The sequence below is a fragment of the Scyliorhinus canicula genome, chromosome 24, assembly GCF_902713615.1.
Source record: "Scyliorhinus canicula chromosome 24, sScyCan1.1, whole genome shotgun sequence".
NCBI lineage: Eukaryota > Metazoa > Chordata > Chondrichthyes > Carcharhiniformes > Scyliorhinidae > Scyliorhinus > Scyliorhinus canicula.
The window spans coordinates 6623703-6649054 of NC_052169.1; the positions used below are offsets into that span (position 1 = coordinate 6623703).

At 43.4% G+C, this 25352-nt stretch overlaps 1 protein-coding gene across 2 annotated transcripts in view; it reads left to right on the plus strand.

The window, feature by feature from the left end:
- scaper (S-phase cyclin A-associated protein in the ER) overlaps nt 1-25352 on the plus strand; it is a 347711-nt gene that overhangs the window by 159925 nt on the left and 162434 nt on the right. For both annotated transcript variants that reach the window (XM_038784220.1, XM_038784221.1), the window contains one exon: nt 15082-15147. In XM_038784220.1, the coding sequence (XP_038640148.1) occupies nt 15082-15147 (66 nt within the window). The remainder of the gene's footprint in view (nt 1-15081; nt 15148-25352) is intronic.

Below are 25352 nucleotides of genomic sequence, written 5' to 3' on the forward strand. Positions count from 1 at the left end.
TCCTTCTGCACTGTAAATTCTATCTATTCAAACCTATATATTTCAAATGCCACTTGTGTATAAATTTAACAACCAGGTTTTATTTGCTCATCTTGGTGCAGAGTCCTTGGAGGAAGAAACTTTTAAGAACCAAGTTAAAAACCTTCTGCTCAGCTTAGAGTCCGGGAAGCAACTATCTTGTCCAGACAGACCTGACCCCTCCCATTAACTATACCAGCTGTACTCAAAGCACACAGCATTCTTTGGCCTTGCTGCAAGATGTGCTTTGATTTGTTTAGCCAGGCTTAAACTGTTACAAAATTATATTAGCTCTCCATCTGCAAACAGGTAAAATGGCCTTTAATATCGATTAGCAAAACATTTACCGTGCCAAAATAATTGATTACGTCACTTTTACTCACAGTTCTAGCAGACATGCTGTCTGTAAGCATTTTAACCTCTGTTTTAGTACTGCAAAAATACAAGGTATGACAGTGAGCAGGATTCACCGGTCCGCCAGCCACGTGTTTCTTAGGCGTAGGGATTCTATCTTCCTGTTGTGTGTCAATGGAATTTTCCCATTGTAACCACCCCACTTTGCCGTGAAACCCGCTGACGGCGGGAAAATTGAATGGCAACGACCAGAGAATTCCGGCCAATTTCATCGGAACACAATTCAGCTTATCATTCATCCAGTTGGTGTTTATGGAATCTAGCTATGTGCAAACTGGATACTGCAATCACCTGATATAACAACAAAAAGGACAAGAGCAGCAGATACCTGGAAACCCCACCACCTGGAGATTCCCCTCCAAGTCACTCACCACTCTGACTTGGAAATATATCAGCCGTTCCTTCACTGGTGCTGGGACAAAATCCTGGAACTCCCTCCCTAACAGCACAGTGGATGTACCTACACCTGAAGGACAGCAGCGGTTCAAGAAGGCAACTCACCACCACCTTCTGATGGGCAACTAGGGATGGGCAATAAATACTGGCCTGACCAGTGACGCCCATATCCCGTAAATGAATATAAAATAAAGTCATTATGCTTCAAGATAATTCCTTGTATATAAATTTTGACAGTGTGATAAGGTCTTGCTTAAATGGAAGCCTTTTTCTTTCTGTCTTTCGCTCGCGTTTCTCTCAGGAATCAAAACTGCATTCCATGTTGGGCAGCAAGGATTTCTCCCGATAGATGAGGCAAATAGCCTTCCTTGTCTGTGACTATTTTGGGGAGGCGGGGCGAAGCTTTTAGCTTTTCCTAAGTGCTATACATATTACGCTGGGATGGGCAATGTAGGCAAATCATGCAAACTCTATTCCTTTAGAAAAAATCTGTGCGGCTACTTTAATCAGTCAGCAATCTCCCACTTGACTGTAAAGCAGACATGTTCTAAGCTGCACCTTTAGTTATTTATCCTGCCATCCACTCTAGTGAAGCATAAGATTACAAAAAAATCCTTGGATATTTCTTAGCAGGAGGTTTACCCTACCTAAGTATTGAATACACCAAAGGGCATGCTAATTGTTTTAGTGAAAATAATATTTTTGAGTCCTGCGGTAATGACTAGAATTATCCAGTGACAACTTGATATTTTCTTCCATCGCTAGATTTCTTGCTCCATTTCCATGTGAAAAAACAAAATCCCTTAATCAAGGCCACTAAAATTTCTGATTGATTGAGATCTACAAGTTAGAGCCCTCCCAGTGGCCTAATGGATAAAGAACTGCCTTGAGAATATTGTGCAATACAGATATAGAACATAGAACATTACAGCACAGAACAGGCCCTTCGGCCCTCAATGTTGTGCCGAGCCATGATCACCCTACTCAAACCCACGTATCCACCCTATACCAGTAACCCAACAACCCCCCCCCCTTAACCTTACTTTTATTAGGACACTTCGGGCAATTTAGCATGGCCAATCCACCTAACGCGCACATCTTTGGACTGTGGGAGGAAACCGGAGCACCCGGAGGAAACCCACGCACACAGGGGGAGGACGTGCAGACTCCACACAGACAGTGACCCAGCCGGGAATCGAACCTGGGACCCTGGAGCTGTGAAGCATTTATGCTAACCACCATGCTACCCTGCTGCCCCTGATATGATATGTTTCTGCTTTGTGCTTGATTAATTTACCTAAGTTGGAGAAATAGTTTGAGGGCTCCAATTACCTTGGCACAGGTGAACCCAGCGTTCCCGAGCCCAATTGTGAGACTTTCAGCTTTGCTCACGTTCCTTTGTGGACATGATTTGGCAATGTTAACCTTCTTGGTTGAATAGTCTGCTATTGTGTATTTGCGCAGAATAACACATGGATGGCCACTTGGACAGGGAGCTGGTGGAGCAGTGGTATTGTCGCCGGACTAGTAAACCAGAAACCCAGAGTAATGCTCTGGTGACCCAGGTTCAAATCCTGCCATTGCAGATGGTACAATTTGAATAAAAAAATAAAAAATCTGGAATTAAAAGTCTGATGATGATGACCATGAAACCATTGGGTGGCACAGTGGTTAGCACTGCTGCCTCACAGCGCCATGGACCCGGGCCACTGTCCATGTGGCGTTTGCACATTCTCTCTCTGTCTGCGTGAGTCTCACCTCCCCATAAACTCAAAGATTTGCAAAGTAGGTCAATTGTCCACGCTAAATTACACCTTAATTGGGAAAGAAAAAGAATTGAGTACTCTAAAATAAAAAAAAAGAGATGGCCACTTGAACAACATATCAAAAACCTGCCTGCGCCCATAGAACTGGTACCCTAGTGAAGAGGATGGAGAAATCTGGAAACACAGTGTGGCAGATTTGTACCTTGATTTTCAGATGCACATCCTGTTGAAAAAAGCATGCCACATGTCCAATCTAATCATGAGAATTTGCATTGGGGATTTCAGGCTTTTTGTTTGTAATAGACTTGAACTCTTAACATAAACAAATCTGGTGTAATGATGCATTACTCCGCATCTTTTAAGTTTGGGCAGCCTGACAGGAACAGTATGGTGCGCAATCTAGCTAATCTTTCTGGCTAATTGCCATTTGGCAAACGCATACAGATGCCACTGTATTAACCTTAATCAGAGGGCTCAATGACCAAGGGGGCTGTGCATTCTGATTTGGGAGTTACATCGTCTAATTTAACCCACTGAATTCTCAAAAGCTGCTATGATTCTTAATTTTTTTCTGCCCTTCTCCCTTTTTTTTGCTAATATTCATTCTTCTTTATCTCTGGAAGGCATTGAACCTTGTCTGCATTCCTCCCCCTGTACACCTTTCTGTGTCATTCTATATGCGTGGGTTTAGACACTGCTTGTGGACTGACTACGTCAGGGTGTAACAAAGCATAATGCTGTTCTTGCTGATAATTCATCAGTCCACATCCAGGGGGTAGTGATAAGGAATAATATTCTTGGCCAATTTTGTTCGGCCTCCTAACACAATAATGTTGGGGGAAATTAAAGCATTACTACTCCCAATTTGAGGTGCGCAAAAACTAGATATGAAACCTGTGGGCGTATCCTGGGAGGAATTCTCTGATAATGGGGCTATGCCCCCACGCCCGCGAGAAAACGGGCGCAAATCACTGGTCTTTTTTCTGGAAAGTCCAGAGTGATTCTCCGTTTTGAAGGGGGCTAGCGGGGCCCTGGAGTAATCCACGCAGTTCTGGCTGCCGATATGGGGCCCTGCAGTTCCGGCCGCAGGTCCGCGCATACGTGCGGCGGCGGCCCTGCGCAGTGGGCCGGCCCCAACAAATAGGCCTCCCCAGATTGTGCCCGCCCGCCAAACGGTGGCCCCCAATCGCAGACCTGGCCCTCCTGGAGCCCCCCCCCCCCCCCCCCCCCCCCCCCCCCCTCCCGGTGGGTGAATCACGCCGGCGGGAACGGGACCAGTTGACGGCGGAGAATCGCTGTGGGGGCCTCTTTCAATGGCCCCCGACCGGCGGCCCGCCGACCGCGCACGATTGGCAGAGATTCTCCGGTCCAGAATCGCGGGAAGGTGTCAGACCCGATCGCGGGTCTGCCGCCCCATTCTCCGCCCCCATGCCGAGCGCGATTGCGGTGCGGAGGCTCGGAGAATCCCGGCCCCTATGTTTGCTCAGTTACTCACTGTGATTTCCGCTGGTCAGGAGAGAAATATAGGCTCTCGGCCAATTAGTGCCAAGGAATCTTTACAGTCCCACCGAAATAGACTTTGATTTTAAAAAACAGCTGCTCCAGGCTATTCACTCTCTACTGCTGTCAGAGGTGCCTACCTGTTTGAATTTTATCCTTTATTGTTCGATTCCGAGGTTAACAGTAACTGCCTCCCCAGCCATACAAATTAAAACAAAAATCCTTTTTTCTACGTTCCCCTGTGAAAGAAATGTGAATATCCTGAGGTTTTAAAAGAAAGCTTGAAATTTCACTGAGCATATAATACAGCAGGAACAAGTTGGGACAAAAGAAAATATGGAATGAGAATAAACTGGAAAAACTGGTTCCCTTCAAGTTACTATGTACAATTTGGCAGATCGTTCCGCCTAATCTCCATTCAATCTGAGGCAGGTAACCAACCAAAACCTCTTCAGTTGATAGCATCCTGAAACTGCTCACCAGCTCCCAAGAGCAAAGAGCTCCTATAATATTGGGCAAAATATTAATTGAAATCTATAATTTATGGTCACAAGCCTAAATTTCAAGTGGTCTCAGCATTGAACTAACTCGGGCAACACGGTGGCGCAGTGGTTAGCACTGCTGTCTCATGGCACTGAGGAACCGGGTTCAATCCCGGGACCGGGTCACTGTCCACGTGGAGTTTGCACATTCTCCCCGTGTTTGCGTGCGTCGCACCTCCACAACCCAAAGATGTGCAGGATAGGTGGATTGGCCACGCTAAATTGCCCCCTAATAAAAAATAATTGCATACCCTTACCCGGGCGGTAGGGTAGCACAATAGGTAGCACTGTTGCGTCACAGCGCCAGGGTCCCAGGTTCAGTTCCCAGTTTGGGTCACTGTCTGTGTGGAGTTTGCACGTTCTCCCTCTGTGTGGGTTTCCTCCAGGTGCTCCGGTTTCCTCCCACAAGTCCCGCAAGGCGTGCTGTTAGGTAATTTTGACATTCCGAATTCTCCCTGTGTACCCGAACAGGTGCCGGAATGTGGCGACTAGGGGCTTTTCACAGTAACTTCATTGCAGCGTTAATGTAAGCCTACTTGTGACAAGGAAGTTTATTATTATTACATTTTTTAAAAAGCATTGAATTAACTCTCTTGTTCTATAAACTTTGATAATTTCTGGCTGCATACTAATCTTCAATCTTGTTTTTCTCAAACCAATATTTATCCAGCTCTGTTTTAAAAGAACTAACTATTTTACTCGTAGTCAGTTTTGTAAATCTGTTACCCTTAGTATATCTTGATATCAGGACTGCCAGTTCCTCCCTTCCTCCCATGAATCTCCCTCTCATACTCAGTCTGCGGAATATCTGATGCCAAAAGAGCAATCCTGAATTAAGGCCAGGAAGCACATATGCAGAATAACTCTGCTTGCACTTTCTTCCCTCCTTGTAGGAAGGAATCCAAAAGTGCTTTTAGTTTACCTTTTCCTTATCTGAGCGGAATGACTTATGCATAATAAGCCTTCCCTTTTTCTCAAGGGGGTGACTGTCTTTTTCCGCCTGTTCGGTTTGAAAGCAAATTAAAAAGAGACTCGTGGATCTGCTGCAACAAGAGACTTTGCTTTTATGATAGATTCTTCAAGGTACATTTTCTTCTGTTTACAACCTTCTTGGATCCTTGCAGGTTGGGTTGCCTCTGTTTAGCAAGAACCATGTGCCTGACATCAGGTGAACTCCTGAAATGTAAGAGTGCTTTGAGATTTACTTTCTTCAGACTCGCAGCATCAAAACTACAGTGGGATGAATTGATTCTGCAATTGACTGATCTGTAGCATTGCATATTGATACTATACAGTGCCGTACACAAGACTTAAATTGTCATGACAAATGAAACTACGATAAAAGCCCATAATTAATTTTAAGATGCTGCATATTTTTTCTATCTGTTTGAGTTTGCTTGAATATTTTCGGCTTAAACAGTAAGTGCTGATGACTTGAGGTTAATTGCACGGAGCAGTTATGGAGCAAGCAAATTGGATTAATATGTGCAGCTGGAATAATGCAAATACCCAAGGCCTCTGAATTAGCATCTTAACTAATGTTAATTCAGCTCCTTTATACATCCGACTAACTGACTCGATCTTCTATCCAGAATAATATAATCAAATGCTCACAGTTTCGACAAGAGTAACAGGTGAAAAACCGATTAATCCTAATTCTTTGGAATTTTCTTTTAAAGCAGTTCTGTTGCTGATACTTCTTGTTTGAAGGCTCGTAATTGAATTTCTGAGTTCACAGATGGCTTTTAATCCCCCAGTTTGACGTTATCTGAAATCTTCCAGAAAGGTTATAGCTTTGTAACTATCTCCCACCTCCTTGTTCTACATGCAACATCTGGAGAACTTTGTTACATCTGACTTTTGAATGTTTGTCGACTGGTAGTATATATACAGAAAAAGTACTATATAAATTAAAATAGTTTTGTTACATATTTTGTAATTGCCATTATGTCTTGCATATAATTTTCTTCATAAGTTTTGGACTTTTATTGTCGTACAACGTTTGTCAGGCAGCACTTAAAGTATTAAAATAGCAACAGAATAGTTATTGGAAAAACAGTCTTGGAAAAGTGCTTTGAATTTAAGTTATTACACTCAGATGCCTGCCATATGCAAGTTTTAATTTTCCCCCAAGGACCCCTCTCTATCCTTAGTGATGTTGGTTGAATAGGGAGGCAGTGGTTCGTGTTCACCTTGTAGTATTACTACCATTTGGGTGCAATCTTTTCAGTTGCACTTGAGCAGTCGCAAAAATCTAAAGTATTATGTTTGTTTTAACACAAGGTATCGAGATCAAATCTAAATTGATCCTATTAAATCCTCAGAGGTGATGATCATGCTGAAGTTTCCGTGTCTGGAGAAACCGACTCTGGTGGGAATAATGTCACCAGGAAAACTATACATTTGGGTAAAATGAATTGTAATGGAAAAAAGGCAGAGGTATAAGATTAATTTGCTGCTCATTTATTCAGCTTAGTCAAATTTGTGGCAAACCATTGGGACACTGCATATTTGATAAATAATTTCTTCTGATTTCTTTGCGGCGAGGCACCTTAGGATGTTGATGGTGCTACATAAATGAAAGTTGTTGGAAAAATTTAAGACCATGCTAATCCTTTGATCTCCCTCATTAGTCACTATATTGTTCCCTGTTCTGGCAGCAGTCTTTATCTTCTGCTGGGGGGGGGGGGGGGGGGGGGGGAGAGGGAGAGGGAGAGGGAGAGAGAGAGAGAGAGAGAGAGAGAGAGAGAGAATATCTGTGTTTTCCTTCTTTGAGTACTTTTTTGGGTCAACCGTACTACTTGCAAGCGTTTTGTCGCAGTTCAGATTTACAACATTTTTCCTTGAGCCTCTGCCTTTTGCCAAATTTTCAACTATGCACAATCATCAGTGTCCCAGAATTGTTACTCCTTCACAAAATATTTGTAACTTTAGATTTCAAAAGCAGTCTGTGCCTGAATGTCTGCTGAGAGGCAATGAGTCACAGTGCCTCGCTTGGCTTCCCGTATGATCTTCCCATTGCCTACATATCTGTTCAGTGGTTCTGCCCGGGCTTTCTCCTGCTTTGCTGACCTGAGTGGGTTGGTACCTAGTTACACGAGTACAAACCTCCGACATGAGGTCTTATGAAGGCTGATGGGTGGGTGACAGCTTTCACTTGTTTGATGCTGGAGCCAAAGTAGGCAGTATCAGAGCAATGGTGCCTCCTATCTCTGAACGCTGTGCCTTTTAGCCAATGTAAACATGGAAGCAGTTACACATTTTTAAGCTTATGATTTTGCCTTCCCAAAACCATCAATTCGTATGATTGCCAGTTTAAAAGTGGTTCAAATTCTGTGTAGTTTCATAATTCAAATAATTGTTTGGAACGTCGTTGCACTGTTTATAACAAGTTTTTAAAAATAAATTTAGAGTATCCAATTATTTTTTATTCCAATTAAGAGGTAATTTAGCATGGCCAATCCACCTACCCTGCAAATCTTTTGGATTGCAGGGGTGAGACCCACAGAGACACAGGGAGAATGTGCAAACTCCACACGGACAATGACCCATGGCTGGGATCGAACCCGGGACCTCGGCGCCTTGAGACAACAGTGCTAACCACTGTGCTGCCCGTTCACTTTTATAACAAGTTAGCTGTGAACATTTAATATTTATAATCTGATACTCGTTAGCAGTTACCAAGTAGCCATTGTTGGAAAAGCACTTTTTGAGTAACTTGAAAACATTTTTAAAAGACCATTGGGTCTTTTTATCCGCCTGCCAAGCTCCAAATAACTGGGATTGTTATGGAGTCTTAACTTGTCTGAGGCAGATTTATTTATTTCACTACGTTCTTGTTGAATGCCGCATAGAGAAAACATTTGCTTTCATTTAAGACGTTTTGACTCTCGAGTTCAACAATGCACTTTGCATGCGGTGAATTAGTTTGAATTGCAGTAACATGTGGGCACACAAGGTGGCTGTTTGTACAGGCAGCATTACGATGAATAACACATTAATCTGTTTTGGCTGATGGTGGTTGAGGGAGGAATATTTGCCAGAGGAATTGGCCAGATGCTCCTTGATGTTTGTCAGGTAGTGCAGTGAAATGTTTTGTCATCCACCCCAACAGGCTTTGGTTTGAAGTCTTATCCAAGGATGGTGCTGCAAGACAGTACAGCACTCCTCAGTACAGTGCTGAAGCCTAGATTAGGTGCTCAAAGTCCTCGAATGGGGCTAGAATCCACGACTCTATGACTTGGATGTGCAAGCTACCAATTAATTTATTTGGTAATGATACCTTTTTTTTTTAAAGGATGCTCATTAAAATGAGGCTCAAGATAACACGTCACCCCAATAAAAACATGTTGGTGACAAATTGTATATCATAACTCCTACAATATTAAGTACATTCTGTGTAAAATGATAAATGCCCATGAAATATCTTTCATCACTTATAACAGTAGCACTTGTATGATTTAAAATGTGTGGATTTATAGGCAACAGATATCCAGCAGTAAATTTAATAGGAAAATTAAAAAGTTTTCTTCCATGTACTTGGCAGTATCTCTGACTTGTAGAAAGTTATTCATCAATTTACTGACATCAGTGCAATTGCCCGAAGCAAAAAATGGTTTTGTTCTTTTGGTTGCCTTTCGGCTATTTTGTACAAGATTGTTTTTTTTTTGGAAATGTCTGAGTTCAAGTTGGTACCTAGTTTGACAGTGTTATTTCTGTTTTGATCGGCTCAACCCGCCTTTCTCATCATCCCCTCAGCTATTTTTATTCTGTCCCTGCAAGGTTATTTATGTTCTTCTGCTCTGATGCTGCTTGCTCGGCACGATTCCCAAAATGAAATAATGTTGAAGTGTAACCCCAGATTGATAACAAAACTGCTTTCTGAACTATCAGAATATAGCCTGGCTCACCCTCAGGAAAAAGTGCTCCTCAGTCCCACAGTTGTTACATTCAGTACCCCGGAATGAAGATTAGTTTCACAAAGTCAGGTAGGTAGGTTCTTGCCTCTGGTTGGGAAGATTCGGGCACATGCAGACATCAGATAGGATGGGGCTGGAATGCCCTTCCACAGTTGACTAACGTACTTGACATTCAATGCCTGAGTTGGGTTCATGCATCAAGATAGGCCACTTGACTATTGGGCTTGACAATGAATTGTACCCCAGTGTGAGTTACCACCTACAAGAAGGTGTTGTGTGTGTGTGTGTGTGTGAAATGAAACCTAGAAATTACAAGACAAACTATTTCAGCCACAGGGATTAATACCCAGGTGTCGCTTGTAATACCTCGCAAGTTTGTACAATTAAGTGTCGTTACACTGTCTCCTCCACTCAATAGTTCTTTCATGGGAGTCTGAATTATGCAATGATTCTCTTTCAGTCATTGCAAGTCCTACAATCTTAGGTTTTTAAGACCAAAACCGGTGCCCTGAAACAATTTCTACTTTGGTATCTTTTGGTACTCGTGGTGCCACCTTGCAGACAATGGACATCTGCCCATCATCTAGGAATTTTCACAGTAACTTTATTGCGGTGTTAATGTAAGCCTACTTGTGACAATAATAAAGATTATTATTATCTAGAGATTTAACCTGTTAGACTTGTTTCACACCACCAACTACAACATTAACTTGTATTAAGCGCACTATATGGGCAGCACGGTGGCGCAGTGGGTTAGCCCTGCTGCCTCACGCCGCCGAGGTCCCAGGTTCGATCCCGGCTCTGGGTCACTGTTCGTGTGGAGTTTGCACATTGCCCCGTGTTTGCGTGGGTTTCGCCCCCATAACCCAAAGATGTGCAGGGTAGGTGGATTGGCTGTGCTAAATTACCCCTTAATTGGAAAAAATAATTGGGTACTCTAAATTTATTTTTTAAAAAGCACTATGTAAATACAAAACCTCCCAAAGTGCTTCATTTGAGCCTTCACGCAAAGTTTGATACTGAGCCACAGAAGGTTCGTTTAAGGTTGGTCAAAGGAAGTAGGTTTTAAGGAGAATCTTGAAGAAAGAAAGATGGGAGTCATTGAGGAAGGGAATTCCAGAGCTTGGGGCCATGGCAGCTGAAGGCGTCGCCACCTACTTTGAGGAATTGGGGATTTTCAAGAGGCGGGAATTGGAGGAATACTGGGATCTTGTGGGGCTGAACAAAAGGGAGGGAAGAGGATAAAGAGGGGTTTCAAAACCAGGATGAGAATTTTAAACTTCAGGCACTACTTAAACAGGAGCCAATGTACTTCAGTGAGCATAGGAGTGATGGATAAACAGGACATGATACAAGTAGGAACATTGGCAGGAGTTATTTGGATGATCATGGGCGGGATTCTCCGACCTACCACCGGGTCGGACCCGTTTTTCAGGCGGGATCACCGCCACGCCAGCCGGGGGCCGTTGACAGCGCCCCCCTCGATTCTCTGGGCCCCGATGGGCCAAGCGGCCGTCCACTTTTGGCCATTCCCGCCAGCGTGACTCACTCAGATCATGCACCGGCGGACCTGGCAGGTGAGTATGCGTGGGCGGTCCTCGGGGAGGCCACGGTAGGATCTGACCCCAGAGGGGGAGGGCCCGACGGTGTCCTGGCCCTGCCAGATCTGCGGGTGGGCTTGTTGCGTGGGGGCAGTTCTTCCTTCTGCGCCGGCCCCAGTAGGGCTCTGCCATATTGCCCGGGGGCCCATCTACACATGCGCGGACTCACGCCGGCTGTTCCGAGCATGCGCGAACTCGCACCGTCCCATCGGCATTGGCTGGAGCGGCGCCAACCGCTCTGGTGTCAACCTAATCCCCTAGAAAGGTGAGAATTCCTCACCTTGGGGGGGGGGGGGGGGGGGGGCCGTTGAAGCCGGAGTCATTCGCGCCGGTTTTCCCGCTGTCGTGGGGACTTAGTACCCAGAAGGGAGAAACCCGGCCCTGAAGTCTACAAAAAGTAGAATGTGGGAGGTCAGCCAGGAGTTCATTGGAATAGTCAACTCTAGACAAAGTCAGTCGAATAAAGGCATGGATAAAAGCAGCAGCCAAGCTGAAGCAGGAGCAGAGTTGGGTGGTGTTACAGTGATGGAAAAGACAGTTTTAAAGCATTTGTCTGCAAAACGTGTTGTTTGTGTATCTGTCTTGTATCTGTCTTGTATCTGTCTTGTATCTGTCTTGTATATGTTACATACCGTATATACTCGCGTATCATGCGACTTTTGAAGACCTAAATTGTAACATAAATTTGGGGGGTCGCATGATACGCGAGATACAAAATTTGCGGGTGTTTTACTTGCTGTTTTTATGAATGGATACGTCAAGTGGCTGAACATCTTCCCATTAGAATGCTGTGGTCAAAATCTGTAGAGTAGTATCCAAATCATTAACGACTATTGGTTCTTTGTTCAGGTTGTCTTCCTGATCATATGGGTAGTTTATTCAATACATGGCCGTCTTTTTCCGATACAAAATTCGCGGGTGTTTTACTTGCTGTTTTTATGAATGAATATCAAGATGGCTAGGGAAAAGACTTTCTTTAACGGATAGATTTGGCAGACTGCTTATCTTCGCGTTGTTGTCCCATGATATGTGCTTATTAGTTTTTTTTGTTGGTTGGATGTTAAGAGGTTAATTTACCCACTTTCCTTATGCACGGTTCATATATTTCCCTCCTCTTCAGTTGTATTATGAAAATGAAATTTGAGCCAATCAAGTCAGATGTAAACTTTGTCCATGAAGTGTGATGCTGAGCATTGAATGATCAATCGCATGGTCCTTAAAAGGGACAGCTGAAGGCTGCTTGCAAATCGTACAAACAAATGCAGTGATTATTGTTAGGGCTCAATGGACGTGCGTGTTCCTCCTGCCTCGACTGAAAAGATCGCAACTGCTGTCAATCCTTAAGTGCTGCACCTAACATCCAGTGCCCTGTCCTTTAAGGTCCGCGTCCAGCTCTGCTCTGCTGAGGAGCTGCTAGATCCCGCGTCGTCCTGATCAGCAGGATGTGTCTTCTCAAAAGTTGCTGAGAGAATAAAGCTGCAAGGATTCCAATATCTATCCTATATCTAATATTCCAGGTTAATGTGAGGTACATGTGAATTAACAGACAATTTGCTGTTTTTATGAATGGATACGCCAAGTGGCTGAACATCTTCCCATTAGAATGCTGTGGTCAAAATCTGTAGAGTAGTATCCAAATCATTAACGACTATTGGTTCTTTGTTCAGGTTGTCTTCCTGATCATATGGGTAGTTTATTCAATACATGGGCGTCTTTTTCCGATACAAAATTCGCGGGTGTTTTACTTGCTATTTTTATGAATGGATACGTCAAGTGGCTGAACGACGCTAGTCAAGCCAGCTGGAAAGATGTTCGATTCGCGAACAGCTTTCACAACAGAATCCACTCTGCAGAATCCACAGACAATGATACCATTTGGAAGTTTTAGTTTGGGCATTAATTTCCAAAAAAGTGACTCGCATGATACATGAGATATAGCATAAAATCATGTTTTGGGGCCGAAAATTTAGGGGTCGCATGATACGCGAGATCGCATGATACGCGAGTATATACGGTATATGTTGGCACGGTTGTTAGCACTGATACCCGGGTTCAATTCCGACGTGTGGCAGCTGCAATCCTGTCTGTGTGGAGTTTGTACATTTTCCCCGTGACTGCGTGGGTTTCCTCCGGGTGCTCTGGTTTCCTCACACAGTCCAAAGATGTGCAGGCTAGGTGGATTGGCCACGCTTAATTGCCCCTCATGTCCGAAAGGTTAGTTGGTGTTACGGGGATAGGCAGGAGAGTGGGCCTGGGTAGGGTGCTCTTTCGGAGGGTTGATGCGGACTCGATGGGCCGAATCGCTTCTTTCAGCGTTGTAGGGATTCTGTGACTGGTTTGTGCACTGCAAAACCTTGTACGGCAAAATACTTTAGAGTTAGAAAACTACTGGGTTGATAAAATCATGCATCCAGTGATGCAAGTGGACATTATAGAAAGAAACCCAAATGGTCAAATTGGGCAGCCCTGGTAATACATTAAAAAAAATACTTGCAGCATTGAAGCTCTGTCAGTAGATGTCACTAGCACCTCAGATACAATGTATGATACCATAGTTATCGAGGGTCAGCACAATTTAAAGGGACAGCACCATCACTGCATTAACTGCTTTTCCAGTTTGTGAGCTGCAATCCAACACTTCACCTCTGGAAATTGGATTCCCAGTTTCGGTGCCACGTCTAGGTTAAGCTTATGTATATATAGAGTCTTTAACGTAATGAAATACCCCAAGCAGCTTCACAGGAGGATTAAAAAGACAAAGTACAGCAACAAGCCACGTAAATGGATATTAGGTCAGATGACCAAAAACGGAGTCAAAACTAGGTTTTAAGAAGTGTCTTTAAGGATGAAAGCAAGTTAGTGACGCAGCGAGGCGTGGGGAGTGAATTCCAGAGCTTGGGTACCAAGTCAGCTGAAGACACAGCCATCAATGATTCAAATTGGGTACGTTGCATTGACATATACATGATTAAAAATCAGAACAGGATGAGCTGAGCAATGATGTTTAAAATCAGATCTCTTGTTTGTCTCGGAATGCTGTAGAATAAAAATGATATGAATACTTATGCTATGGAATAGAAAAAGTGACAGTCCTAAAACAAATTGTGCCTCATGTAAAAGAGCGTCATTGAGCATGTTTTGTAACGTCCCTTTAGGTATTTTATGAATAAAGTATATTTTTGCACAAAGAAAGCTTCTTCCCAGGGCCTGTCAAAGGCCTTTCAGCCATAATACACTGAGGGGCTGGAGATTGTATAGACCCCCTCAGGCTGTATGACTCGCATTGAATGTATGCAATAAATATTACATGCATCGCAATTGTATTCAGTATCTCTGAGCGCAACATAATCTCTTGTCGAAAATGCGACTATCATTGCACTTTCTGTAATGACCATTTTGAAATGTTTTGTAATGTTCTTTTCGATATATGAATAACATACATTTTTGCACAAACCACATCATTGAGCATTTCACAGGTGAGGGAAAACAGCAAAGGGGACAATTAAGGGTGAGAAGTTTTTATAAAAAAAAAAAATTTAGAGTACCCAAAAATTTTTTCTAATTAAGGTGCAATTTAGCGTGGCCAATCCACCCAACTTGAACATCTTTGGGTTGTGGGGGTGGGACCAACGCAGACTCGGGGAAAATGTGCAAACTCCACACGGACAGTGACCCAGAGCCGGGATTGAACCCGGGGCCATGGCACTGTGAGGCAGCAGTGCTAACCACGTGCCGCCCAGGGTGAGAAGTTTAACTTGAAAGTGCATTGAAAATAGGATTTTAAGAAGGTTTGAAGGAAGGGAGAAACATGATCAGGAACAATGGTTTCTGTGGTGTATGTATAAATTATATGCTGGTCATTTTACATTGGTGTAAGAAACAGCAGTTAATATTTTTATGGCTTTCTTCTGTTTACTGTATACAGGGGTAAAGAGTATGAAAGTTCACTGGAAGCCAGAGCTCAGATCCCAGACTCGCCCTTCAAAGCCAAGTAAGTGCTTTCTAAGCAGATGAGACGTGCGAATATGTAAGAAACAATTAAGCAGTGTGCATATTGACTGCGTCATATCTTTTTCATACGTTTGGAAGCAGCCATTGGTCGATGCTAAGGTTATGTGCTGGTCACAAAACAGATAATGCTGTAAAAAAAAATCAAGGGTTTATCTCCATCAAAGAGAAAACAAAGATCAGTATCTTTGTCACAATAAATAGAACAAAAGAGTGAAGGGGTGAAGAACAGATGAAGGTCACAAATAAGTCCAATTCAAACATTGAGAATGGCTCCTCATGGGTTTTGGGGGGGGGGGGGGGGGGGGGGGAAGAATTCCAGTCTTTTGGCTAAGATCAAGCATATGATCATGGTGTAATGCCTGTTCTTGTCAGCTTGAATCTGGTATGCCCCTTGTCTGCGGACCATTGAACTGAATTGTTTTTTGGAGCAATCAAGGAGATGGATTTGCCCAGTCCATTCTGTGCATTGGCTTTGTAACTCTGGGAAAGGAATTGTGGAATTCACTTGAAAGAATTGTAACAAGCAAGGACAGAATACATAAAGGTGTAAATTAAAATACAATCAGAAAAAATAAAGGAGCACAATGGATATATACTATATGGTTAACACTAGCTGCCAGTTCCTGTGAATTATGTCATTAATGCTAAAGGTTTCTTGGAGGGTTGCGGGTTATAGACTGTTGCCTGTTTCTCCTGTCTTTAGTGCTGTGTCTGTAGGTGAAGAAGTAGAACAAAGTAACAGCATTAATTGGTTTAGCATCTTAAATTTTACTTTTATTACTAAGAAACCTCTCTTAGTAGCTCATGCTGTTGCCTAATGCAGTTGTAAGCCATAGCTAAGAAACTATCAAGTTGATCTACAAGTTCAAGCTGAATTAAATTGATTTCCAGTTGGACTTGGCGGCTTGGAGAAAGGATGGCTGAAGTCAACCGGGGCTTCTGCGACTGATCACCTGTTAAGTTGTCCCTGCAATAAAATTGTGCATGGCCGACCTCAGGTGAGGACTCTGTGTTGGTAGGTTTGTGTTATTTGGATACTTCAGCAGTAGTAACAGCGAGAAAGGAAAGAAAACATGAAGTAGAATTGAACTTTGATCTTAAAATCAATCTCGTCTCCTGTATTCGTTTTAATTTTTTAAAATATTAAAAGTTGCAGTAAATTTTCCATCCTTTCTGAAAGATCTTTGCTACTGAAAATTAGTTCTACGTCTTTATCAGGAGGAGGTTGAAGGATTTTCTTATTCCAGCTGTGTGAAGAAGTTCAATTCATATCAGAGAGATGATCAATATTACTCGATTGCTCAAGCGCATACATTATCTGTATATTTTATTTCCATCTTCTCAAAATGTCACCTCTGAGCTAATTTCTCCGATTATGTCATTGATGACTAAGAGAGGAAAATAAACTGAGTATTGTCCGGCCAATCGACATTCTCTTCTTGTGCAGTATAAATTGTGGTTTTCCCTTTGTCGTGCTTGTGAAATGTCCTGACGAGTGCAAGGCGAAAAACTTCAACATGTCCCTCTTTTCAGCAATAGAAGAACAAACAGGTGATAAGTATCAAATGAATCAGTTTAAGTTTTTTTAAAAATATGTTCATGGGATGGGGGCATCACCAGCTAGGCCAGCCATTATTGCAAATCCCTAAATGCGCTCGGGAACGTGGTGGTGAGCCATTGCCATGAACCACTGCAGTTCATGTTGGTAAACCTCCAGGTGATGGTGTTCCCAGGTATCTGCTGCTCTTGTCCTTCTAGATCAGGGGTGGGCAAACTTTTCCGTGCAAGGGCCACATTCAGAAATTCACAATTTTAAAGGGCCGCATAGTATATTAAGTAAAATAATTAATATTTAAAATAGCCAAAATAAAAGGTTTTTAAGGAAAAAAAAGTAATTAATTTTTATTAATTAATATTTTAAAGTAGAAACTTCACATGAAACACATGTTGTGCCGAGCAATGATCACCCTACTCAAATCAACGTATCCACCCTATACCAGTAGCCCAACAGCCCAACATTAACCTTAAAATAAAAAAAAATTTTAAATTTTTATTTTTATTTTTTATGACTTGATCTTGGTGGGCCGCATAAAGACCTTTGGCGGGCCGCATGAGGCCCGCGGGCCGTAGTTTGCCCACCCCTGTTCTAGATGGTAGTGGTCGTGGGCTTGGAAGGTGCTTTCTAAGGAACCTCGGTGAGTTCCTGCAGTGCATCTTGTAGGTCAATCTGAGATGATTGACCTCCAATAACCACAACCATATTTATTTGTGCTAGATATGATCCCAACCAGTGGAGAGCTTTGCCCCTGATTCCCATTGGCTCCAGTTTTGTTGCTAGGGTTCCTTGGTGCCACACAGTGTCAAATGCTGCCTTGCTGTGACCAGTGGGGTACCACAAGGATCACTAATTGCGGCCCAGCTGTTCTCAATTTATATCAATGTTTAGATGTGGGAACGGAATATTACATTCCCATGTATACAGATGACACCTAACCAGGTGGTGATATGTGTTTGTGAGCATGATGCAAAGAGGCTTCAAGAGGATTTGGACAGGTTGGTGAATGGGCAAGAACGTGGCAGATGAATTTAATGTGGATATGTGTGTGGTTATTCACTTTGGTAGGAGGCATGGAGGTCCAAAGCATTTCTTAAATGGGGAGAGATTGGAAAGTGCTGATGCCCAAAGTACTTGTTGCCCTTGTTCATAAGTCACTGAAAGCTAACATGCCGATGCAGCAAGTAATTAGGAAAGCAGAGTCCATTGGCCTTTGTCACAAGAGAATTTGAGTACAGGAGTAAAGATGCCTTGTTTCAATTATATAAAACTTTGGTTAGACCGCACCTGGAGCATTGTGTATATATAGTTTTGGTCTCCTTACCCAAGGAAGGATATACTTGGAAGGATATACTTGCCACAGAAGGAGTGCAGCAAAGGTTCACCAGACTGATTCCTGAGATGGCAGGACTGCCCTAGCAGGAGAAATTGAGGAGACTGGGCCTGCATTTTCTCGAATTTAGAAAAATGCAAGGTGATTTCATTGAAACTTACAAAATTCATGCGGCTTCGTCAGGGTAGGTGCTGAAAGGATATTTTCTGTGCCTAGGGAGCAGTCTAGTACCAGGGAATAACGTCACAGAATAAGGGGCAGGCCAGTTAGGACTGAGATGAGGAGGTATCTCTTTAGAGGATGGTGAATCCTTAGAATCCTCTACCCTTGAGGGCTGTGAAAGCTTTGTCATTCAGTATGTTTAAGACCAAGAGCGATAGATTTCTGGATACTAATCACATCAGGGGATAAGAGGATAGTGCAGGAGGTATATGATCAGCCATGATCTAGTTGAATGGCAGAGCAGCCTCGAGGGACTGAATCTTCTGCTACTATATTCCTATGTTGATGTCAAGGGCAGTCACTTTCACCCTACCCGAGATCAGCTCTTTTATTCATGTTTGGACCAAGGTTAGGAGCTGAGTGGCCCTGGCAGAACACAAGCTAAGCGTCAGTGAGCAAGTTTTTGCTGAGTAAGTGCTGCTTGAAAGGTGTTGTCGACTGTGCCCCCATCGCTTAGCTGATGATCAAGAATAGACTAGTGGGATGGTAATTGGCCAAGTTGGATTTGTCTGCTTTTCGTGGACAGGACATACCTGGGCAATTTTCCACATTGCTGGGTAGATGCCAGTTTTCTTTTGTTGTAGCTCTATTGGAACAACTTGACTAAGGATGTGGCTCGTCCTGGAGCCAGAATGTTTTCGACTGAGGACAAAAGGAAGTTATGAGAGGCCTCTTCCAGGTTTTGTTAATGTCACAGGGACTTTGCAATCAGGCAAATTGTTCGGCGCACCACTCCTCCAGAGGTCCCCAGCATCACAGATACCGGTCTTCAGCCAATTCAATTCACTCCACGTGATATCAAGAAATGGCTGAAGGCATTGGATACTGCAAAGGCCTTGGCCCCTGACAATATTCTGGCAATAGTACTGAAGATTCGTGCCTTACCACTTGTCAATCCCATAAACAGGCTGCTCAATAGAGCTACTCACTGGCATCTACCTGGCAATGGAGAGTCATACCTAGCACAAAAAAAGATGATTGTGGTTGTTATAGGTCAATTATCTCAGTCCCAGGACGTCACTGCAGGTGATCCTGAGGGTAGTGTGCTAGGCCCAACCACCTTCAGCTGCTTCATCAATAACCTTCCTCCATCATAAGGTCAGTCGTGGGAATGTTCAACACCATTTACGACTCCTCAGATACCAAGCAGTCTGACCAAATGCAGCAAGACCTGGACAATATCCAGACAAGTGGTAAGTAACATTTGCATGATCTAAGTGTCAGGCAAAGACCATCTCCAACAAGAGAAAATCTAACCAGCGCCCATGACACTCAATGGCATTGCCTTGGGATTACCATTGACCAGAAATTGAACTGGATTAGCCATTTAAATACTGTGGTTACGAGAGAAAGTCAAAGGTTGGGAATCCTGCAGTGAATAACGCATATCCTGACTCCACAAAGCCTGTCCACCATCTATAAGGCACAAGTCAGGAATGTGATGGAATACTCCCCACTTACCTGGATGAGTGCAGCTCCAACAGCACTCTGAGAAGCTCAGCAGCATCCAGGACAAAGTAGCCCATTTGATTGGCATGTCATCCACAAACATTCACTCCCTTCACCCACCGAAGCACATGACAGCATTGTGCACCATCTACAAGATGGACTGCAGGAACACCCAGGCTCCTTACACAGTAACACCAACAACTGCTATCACCTAGATGGACAAGGACAGTAGATGAATGAGAACGTAACCACCTACACACCTGAAGGTCCCGCTCCAAGTCACAGACCATCCTGACTTGGAAATATATTGCTATTCCTTCACTGTCGCTTGGTCGAAGTCCTGAAATTCCCTCCCTAACAGCACAGTGGATGTACCTACACCAAATGCACTGCAACGGTTCAAGAGGCAGCTCACCACCACCTTCTCAAGGACAATTAGGGTTGGATACTAAATTCTGTCCTAGCCAGCGAAAGCCACATCCCATGAATGAATAATAAGAAAATCACAGAGTAGATGCAGATGGGGAAAGACTTCAGTCTACCTTAGCATGTCAATCCAGAAGGAACTCCAATTCAGAGCATCCTGCTGTAATTATAAATCATTGAAGCTTTTTTGCCTTCACAGGCCAACGTAGTTTTTTTCTTCTCATTGCTTTCCTTGATGAGATCAAGAATCATGGGGATGAAGTTTTGTTTTACCACTTATGCCACAGTGTGTGAACACAAACATTTGCACCTGTAGTGTATGTTCAGAAGGATAATAAATGTTCATCTGTTAAGCCCCATTGTCATAAACAGTGGCTCAAAATCTTTAATTCAGGGTAGTTTCGAATGTGCAGATATTTTCTACCTAGAATGATCCTTTTGTAGATATGTTAACCAGAAAAATAATACACTTCATTTTCTTTTAGGTGTGTGTGGGGGAGATTTGTGTGCCTTTTTCATTCTTTTAGATTACCACCAAATACAGCAGATAGTGATTCAGAGATCACAACCCACCCTCGGGGCTTGCAATTCAAATGGAAAAATCAGCATTCTTAAGTTTCATGGTATCATAATGTAAATGCTTCAAGCGCATTCTCATACTGTATGATACTTCTGGATCTCCATTCAGCATCCTTTCTGGCTCTCTCACCCGTGGAAATGTAAAAATTTCTACCAGCTATGTGAGACCTGCGTGTGCCAGCCAGCAGAACAGCAAATAATTCACAGTGTCGACACATTGGCTAAGTCCACAGACGTTTGGTAGCACGGTGATGAACACTGTTGCTTCACAGCGCCAGGGTCCCAGGTGCGATTCCCGCTTGGGTCACTGTCTGTGCAGAGTCTCCACATTCTCCCCATGTCTGCGTGGGTATCCTCCGGTTTCCTCTCACAAGTCCCGAAAGACATGCTTGTTAGGTGAATTGGACATTCTGAATACTCCTTCTTTGTACCAAACAGGCGCCGGAATGTGGCGACTAGGGGATTTTCACAGTAACTTCTTTGCAGTGTTAATGTAAGCCTACTTGTGACACTAATAAAGATTATTATTACGAAATGGTGCCTATTGTGGCCTAGGATACCCCAAAGCGCTTTACAGCCAACAAAGCACTTTTAAAGAGAAGTCACTGTGGTTTCTTACATTACCCTCCCAAACGACCACCCTCCTATTGTCCTGGATGCCACCCTTCACATCGCCAGGGAAAACCGTTTCTCCTTGCATATCTACCCTGTTGAATCTACAAATTTAAATACCTTGGCGAGGTCACTCATAGACCTTCTCAATGCATGGGGGATACAAGGCAAGTTTATACATTCTTTTTTCATAATTTAACCACTAAGCCATGGTATCGGGCAGCATGGTGGCACTCCTGCAGCACCGCGCCAAGGTCCCAGGTTCGATCCCGGCTCTGGGTCACTGTCCGTGTGGAGTTTGCACATTCTCCCCGTGCTTGTGTGGGTTTCGCCCCCAAACCCAAAGGTGTGCAGGCTAGGTGGATTGGCCACGCTAAATTGCCCCTTAATTGAAAAAAATGAATTGGGTACTCTAAATTTATTTTAAAAATAAATTTGAAAATGCCATGGTATGATGCGAGTCAAGATGTTTGGTAACGTTTAAGAAACCAAAATATATTTCCTTAAGTTTGTTGCTGAAAACTATACAGCACTCTAAATGCTGTCTGATCAAGGCTCTGGACCCAATGGAGCACTTTCTCACTTTTGAATTCATGAGGAAAATGCCAATATTCCATTTGCCTTTTTGAGTAAATTTATACCTATGATTTGGGTACATGGGCATCCAAATCCCTTTGCTACTCTACAATTCCTAGTCTTCCAAAATTAAGATTTGTCTTTTTCAGATCCAAAAAGTACGATCTTACATTTCCATAGAATCCCTTTCAGAAGGAGGCCCTTTGGGCCACCGAGTCTGCACTGACCCTCTGAAAGAGCATACTACCTAAGTCCACCCTCCTGCCCCATCCCCATAACCCGGCACATTGATTAAGGCCAATGCACCTAAGCTGCACACCTTTGGACACATGTGGGACATCCCCAGATTTAACTCCATTCAGCACAGCACACAATGCTTAGTCTATCTCTATCATTTTGTAACTTTCACCTGCTCATCCAGATGATTCACTGTTCCTCTTCCCCCCCCCCTCAAAAAAAACTTACTGCCATCTTGTATATAAATTCTATATAAATATCTCCGTTTCTTTCTCAAAGTTATTGGCTGGGATTAACCGCGTGTTTTTCGGTGGCAGTGGCGGTCCACCAGTGGGATTTACCGATCCTGCCATTGTCAACGGGATTTCCCAGTGACTGCACCCCATGTCACTGGGAAACCCGAGCGCCAGCATGGGACCGGAATATCCCGCTGATTTGAACAGCTGGTAGATCGCGCCCATTAATATATCTGGCAAAAAACTTGAGGCCCCAGTACAGCACTCTGGGTCACATCCCACCAACCAAAGAATGAACCCTTCATCCGACTGTCTATCTCCTATTTCCCCACCCATAAGGTTACCTCTCACTACACCTGCTCATCTTTGATAACAATCCCTTGTGAAATACCTTTCATGCCTTTTGGAAACCCATTGTGTAATGTAACTGAAGTTTTAGATTTTGATTAAAAATGAACATGCCACCTGCAGAAGAATGGACACAATCCTGAAATTCCATTTGAAAATCCGTGCAGACATCTGTAGTCCCCTGTATCTCTATACTCCCGTATCCACCACGTTAATGACCTTTTCTAAAAGGAAATAATAAACTTTTATAGTATCACAAGTAAGCTTACGTTAACACTACAATGAAGTTACTGGGAAAAGCCCCTAGCCGCCACACTCCGCCGCCTGTTCGGGAACACAGAGGGAGAATTCAGAATGTCCAATTTACCCAACAGCACGTCTTTCGGGACTTGTGGGAGGAAATCGGGGCACCCGGAGGAAACCCACGCAGACACAGGGGGAACGTGCAGACTCCCCCCCCAGGCAGTGACCCAAGCCGGGAAACGGACCTGGGACCCTGGCGCTGTGAAGCAGCGGTGCTAACCACTGTGCTACCATGCCGCCCAGAAATTCAGTTTGATTAGGCAGACATGATCTTCCCTTCACAAATCCATGCTCACTCTCTGATCAACTGACACTTGTATAAGGGTGCAGTCTTTAATGCTAGATTATAGCATCTTCCCCACAGTTAATATTTAAATCCTAGGGTTTGTTAATACCTCTACCGGCGGGTTAGTTCTGAGTTCATTCTAAATCAAAACCTCCAATTTCACGGGTCAGCACTGGCGCAGTGGTTGGCACTGCTGTCTCAAGGCGCCGAGGTCCCAGGTTCGATCCCGGCTCTGGGTCACTGTCCGTGTAGAGTTTTTTTTTCCTTTTTTTTTCTATTTTTAAAAAAAAATTTAGATTACCCAATTATTTTTTCCAATTAAGGGGCAATTTAGTGTGGCCAATTCAGCTACTCTGCACATTTTTGGGTTGTGGGGGCGAAACCCACGCAGACACGGGGAGAATGTGCAAACTCCACACGGACAGTGACCCAGAGCCGGGATCGAACCTGGGACCTCAGCGCCGTGAGGCAGCTGTGCTAACCACTAGGCCACCGTGCTGCCCCGTCCGTGTAGAGTTTGCACATTGTCCCCATGTTTCCATGGGTTTCGCCCCCACCAGCCAAAGATATGAAGGTTAGGTGGATTGGCCACGCTAAATTGCCCCTTAATTGGAAAAAATGAATTGGGTACTCTAAATTTATTTTTAAAAACTACAATTTCTGGAGCACCATACATTGTGCTGGTTTGGTGTGTCTCTAGACAGAAACTCTGCCCTTGTAAAAATAACCTAAAATGTGGGTGAAAGACAAGGTATCAGGATGAAGGGCCACAGTGTGTTTAATCCCTTGTGCATCTGATATTCTTCTTCCTGTTATAGGCATTGCAATAGCTGTCATTTCAATAAAAAGAGTTACATGAAAGCCTGAGGGGAAGCTCATAATTATTATCATTTGCACAAGAGTACAAAGAGTTCTCTTTGCCTCAATGAAAAGTATACTTTCACTAAAACAGCTATGAAACTCTTGACAGATGATACTGTATTTCAAATATATGGTTATTAAAATATGAATAAATTAAAATGTGAGGGTCTTAATTGTTGCTTACCTTGTGCATTAATTGATTATACCCACTGCAACATCAGAGTTGATATTTTGATGTTGATTGAGTACTTGGCTATTCTTATGACCAGAACAGATAAAAAATTGGATCTCTTAAGGCACCATCCACCGACCTGTAAAAATTGGAACTGTCAGATGCCTCACCCACCATTGGATTTCTCTTGAATGATATAACATTCCTCCCATCCTCTGATACTCTTTACATTGTAGACACTGGGTAATCTGTCAGTAGCTTGGGACCACGTGTATATACGATAAAGCCTACTGATGGTGAATTCTTTATGCACTGAGATTACTCGTAGTGAGACATATGGCAGTGTGGAATTTCCAAACCAGCAACCTCCCTGCATGGAAAACTCCGTACCCAGTGACCTAAGCACACCACTGAAAAGCCATGTCAAAACGCTTCGCACAATACATTGCTTTGAAGTGCAGTAACTGCCATTATGTGGGTAAACAAGGCATCCAATTTATACGCAAGGTCCCTCAAACTGCAATGGGATGAACAACCACTTTGACGATGTTGGAGAGAGGAATATTTGTAAGGGATTAGAAGAGCTCCCTAGGATCCTTGACATCTACCAGATCGATCAAAATGGGGAGATGGGGCCTCGGTTTAATCTCTCACTTGAAGGAATTGTAGTTTGAAATAAATATGCCAACAACTGAGCCAGACTGACATTAACATGAACCCGCTAAATGCCAACAAGGGCGATAGGATTTGACAGCATGGCACCATTAATATTTGATTGTGACACTCAAAACACTAATAATGAGTAAAGTCAATTTTAGTGAAAATTGCAAAATTCTCTCCATTTTGAGAAATTTATTCCTCATTCATAGCTTATTGTGCCCCCTCTCCACCCATCCCCATCCTCCACCTTACCGTACGCACTTACCATCTCGCTGATTACATAGAAGATACTGTGCAGAAGAAGGCCATTCAACCCATCGAGTCTGCACC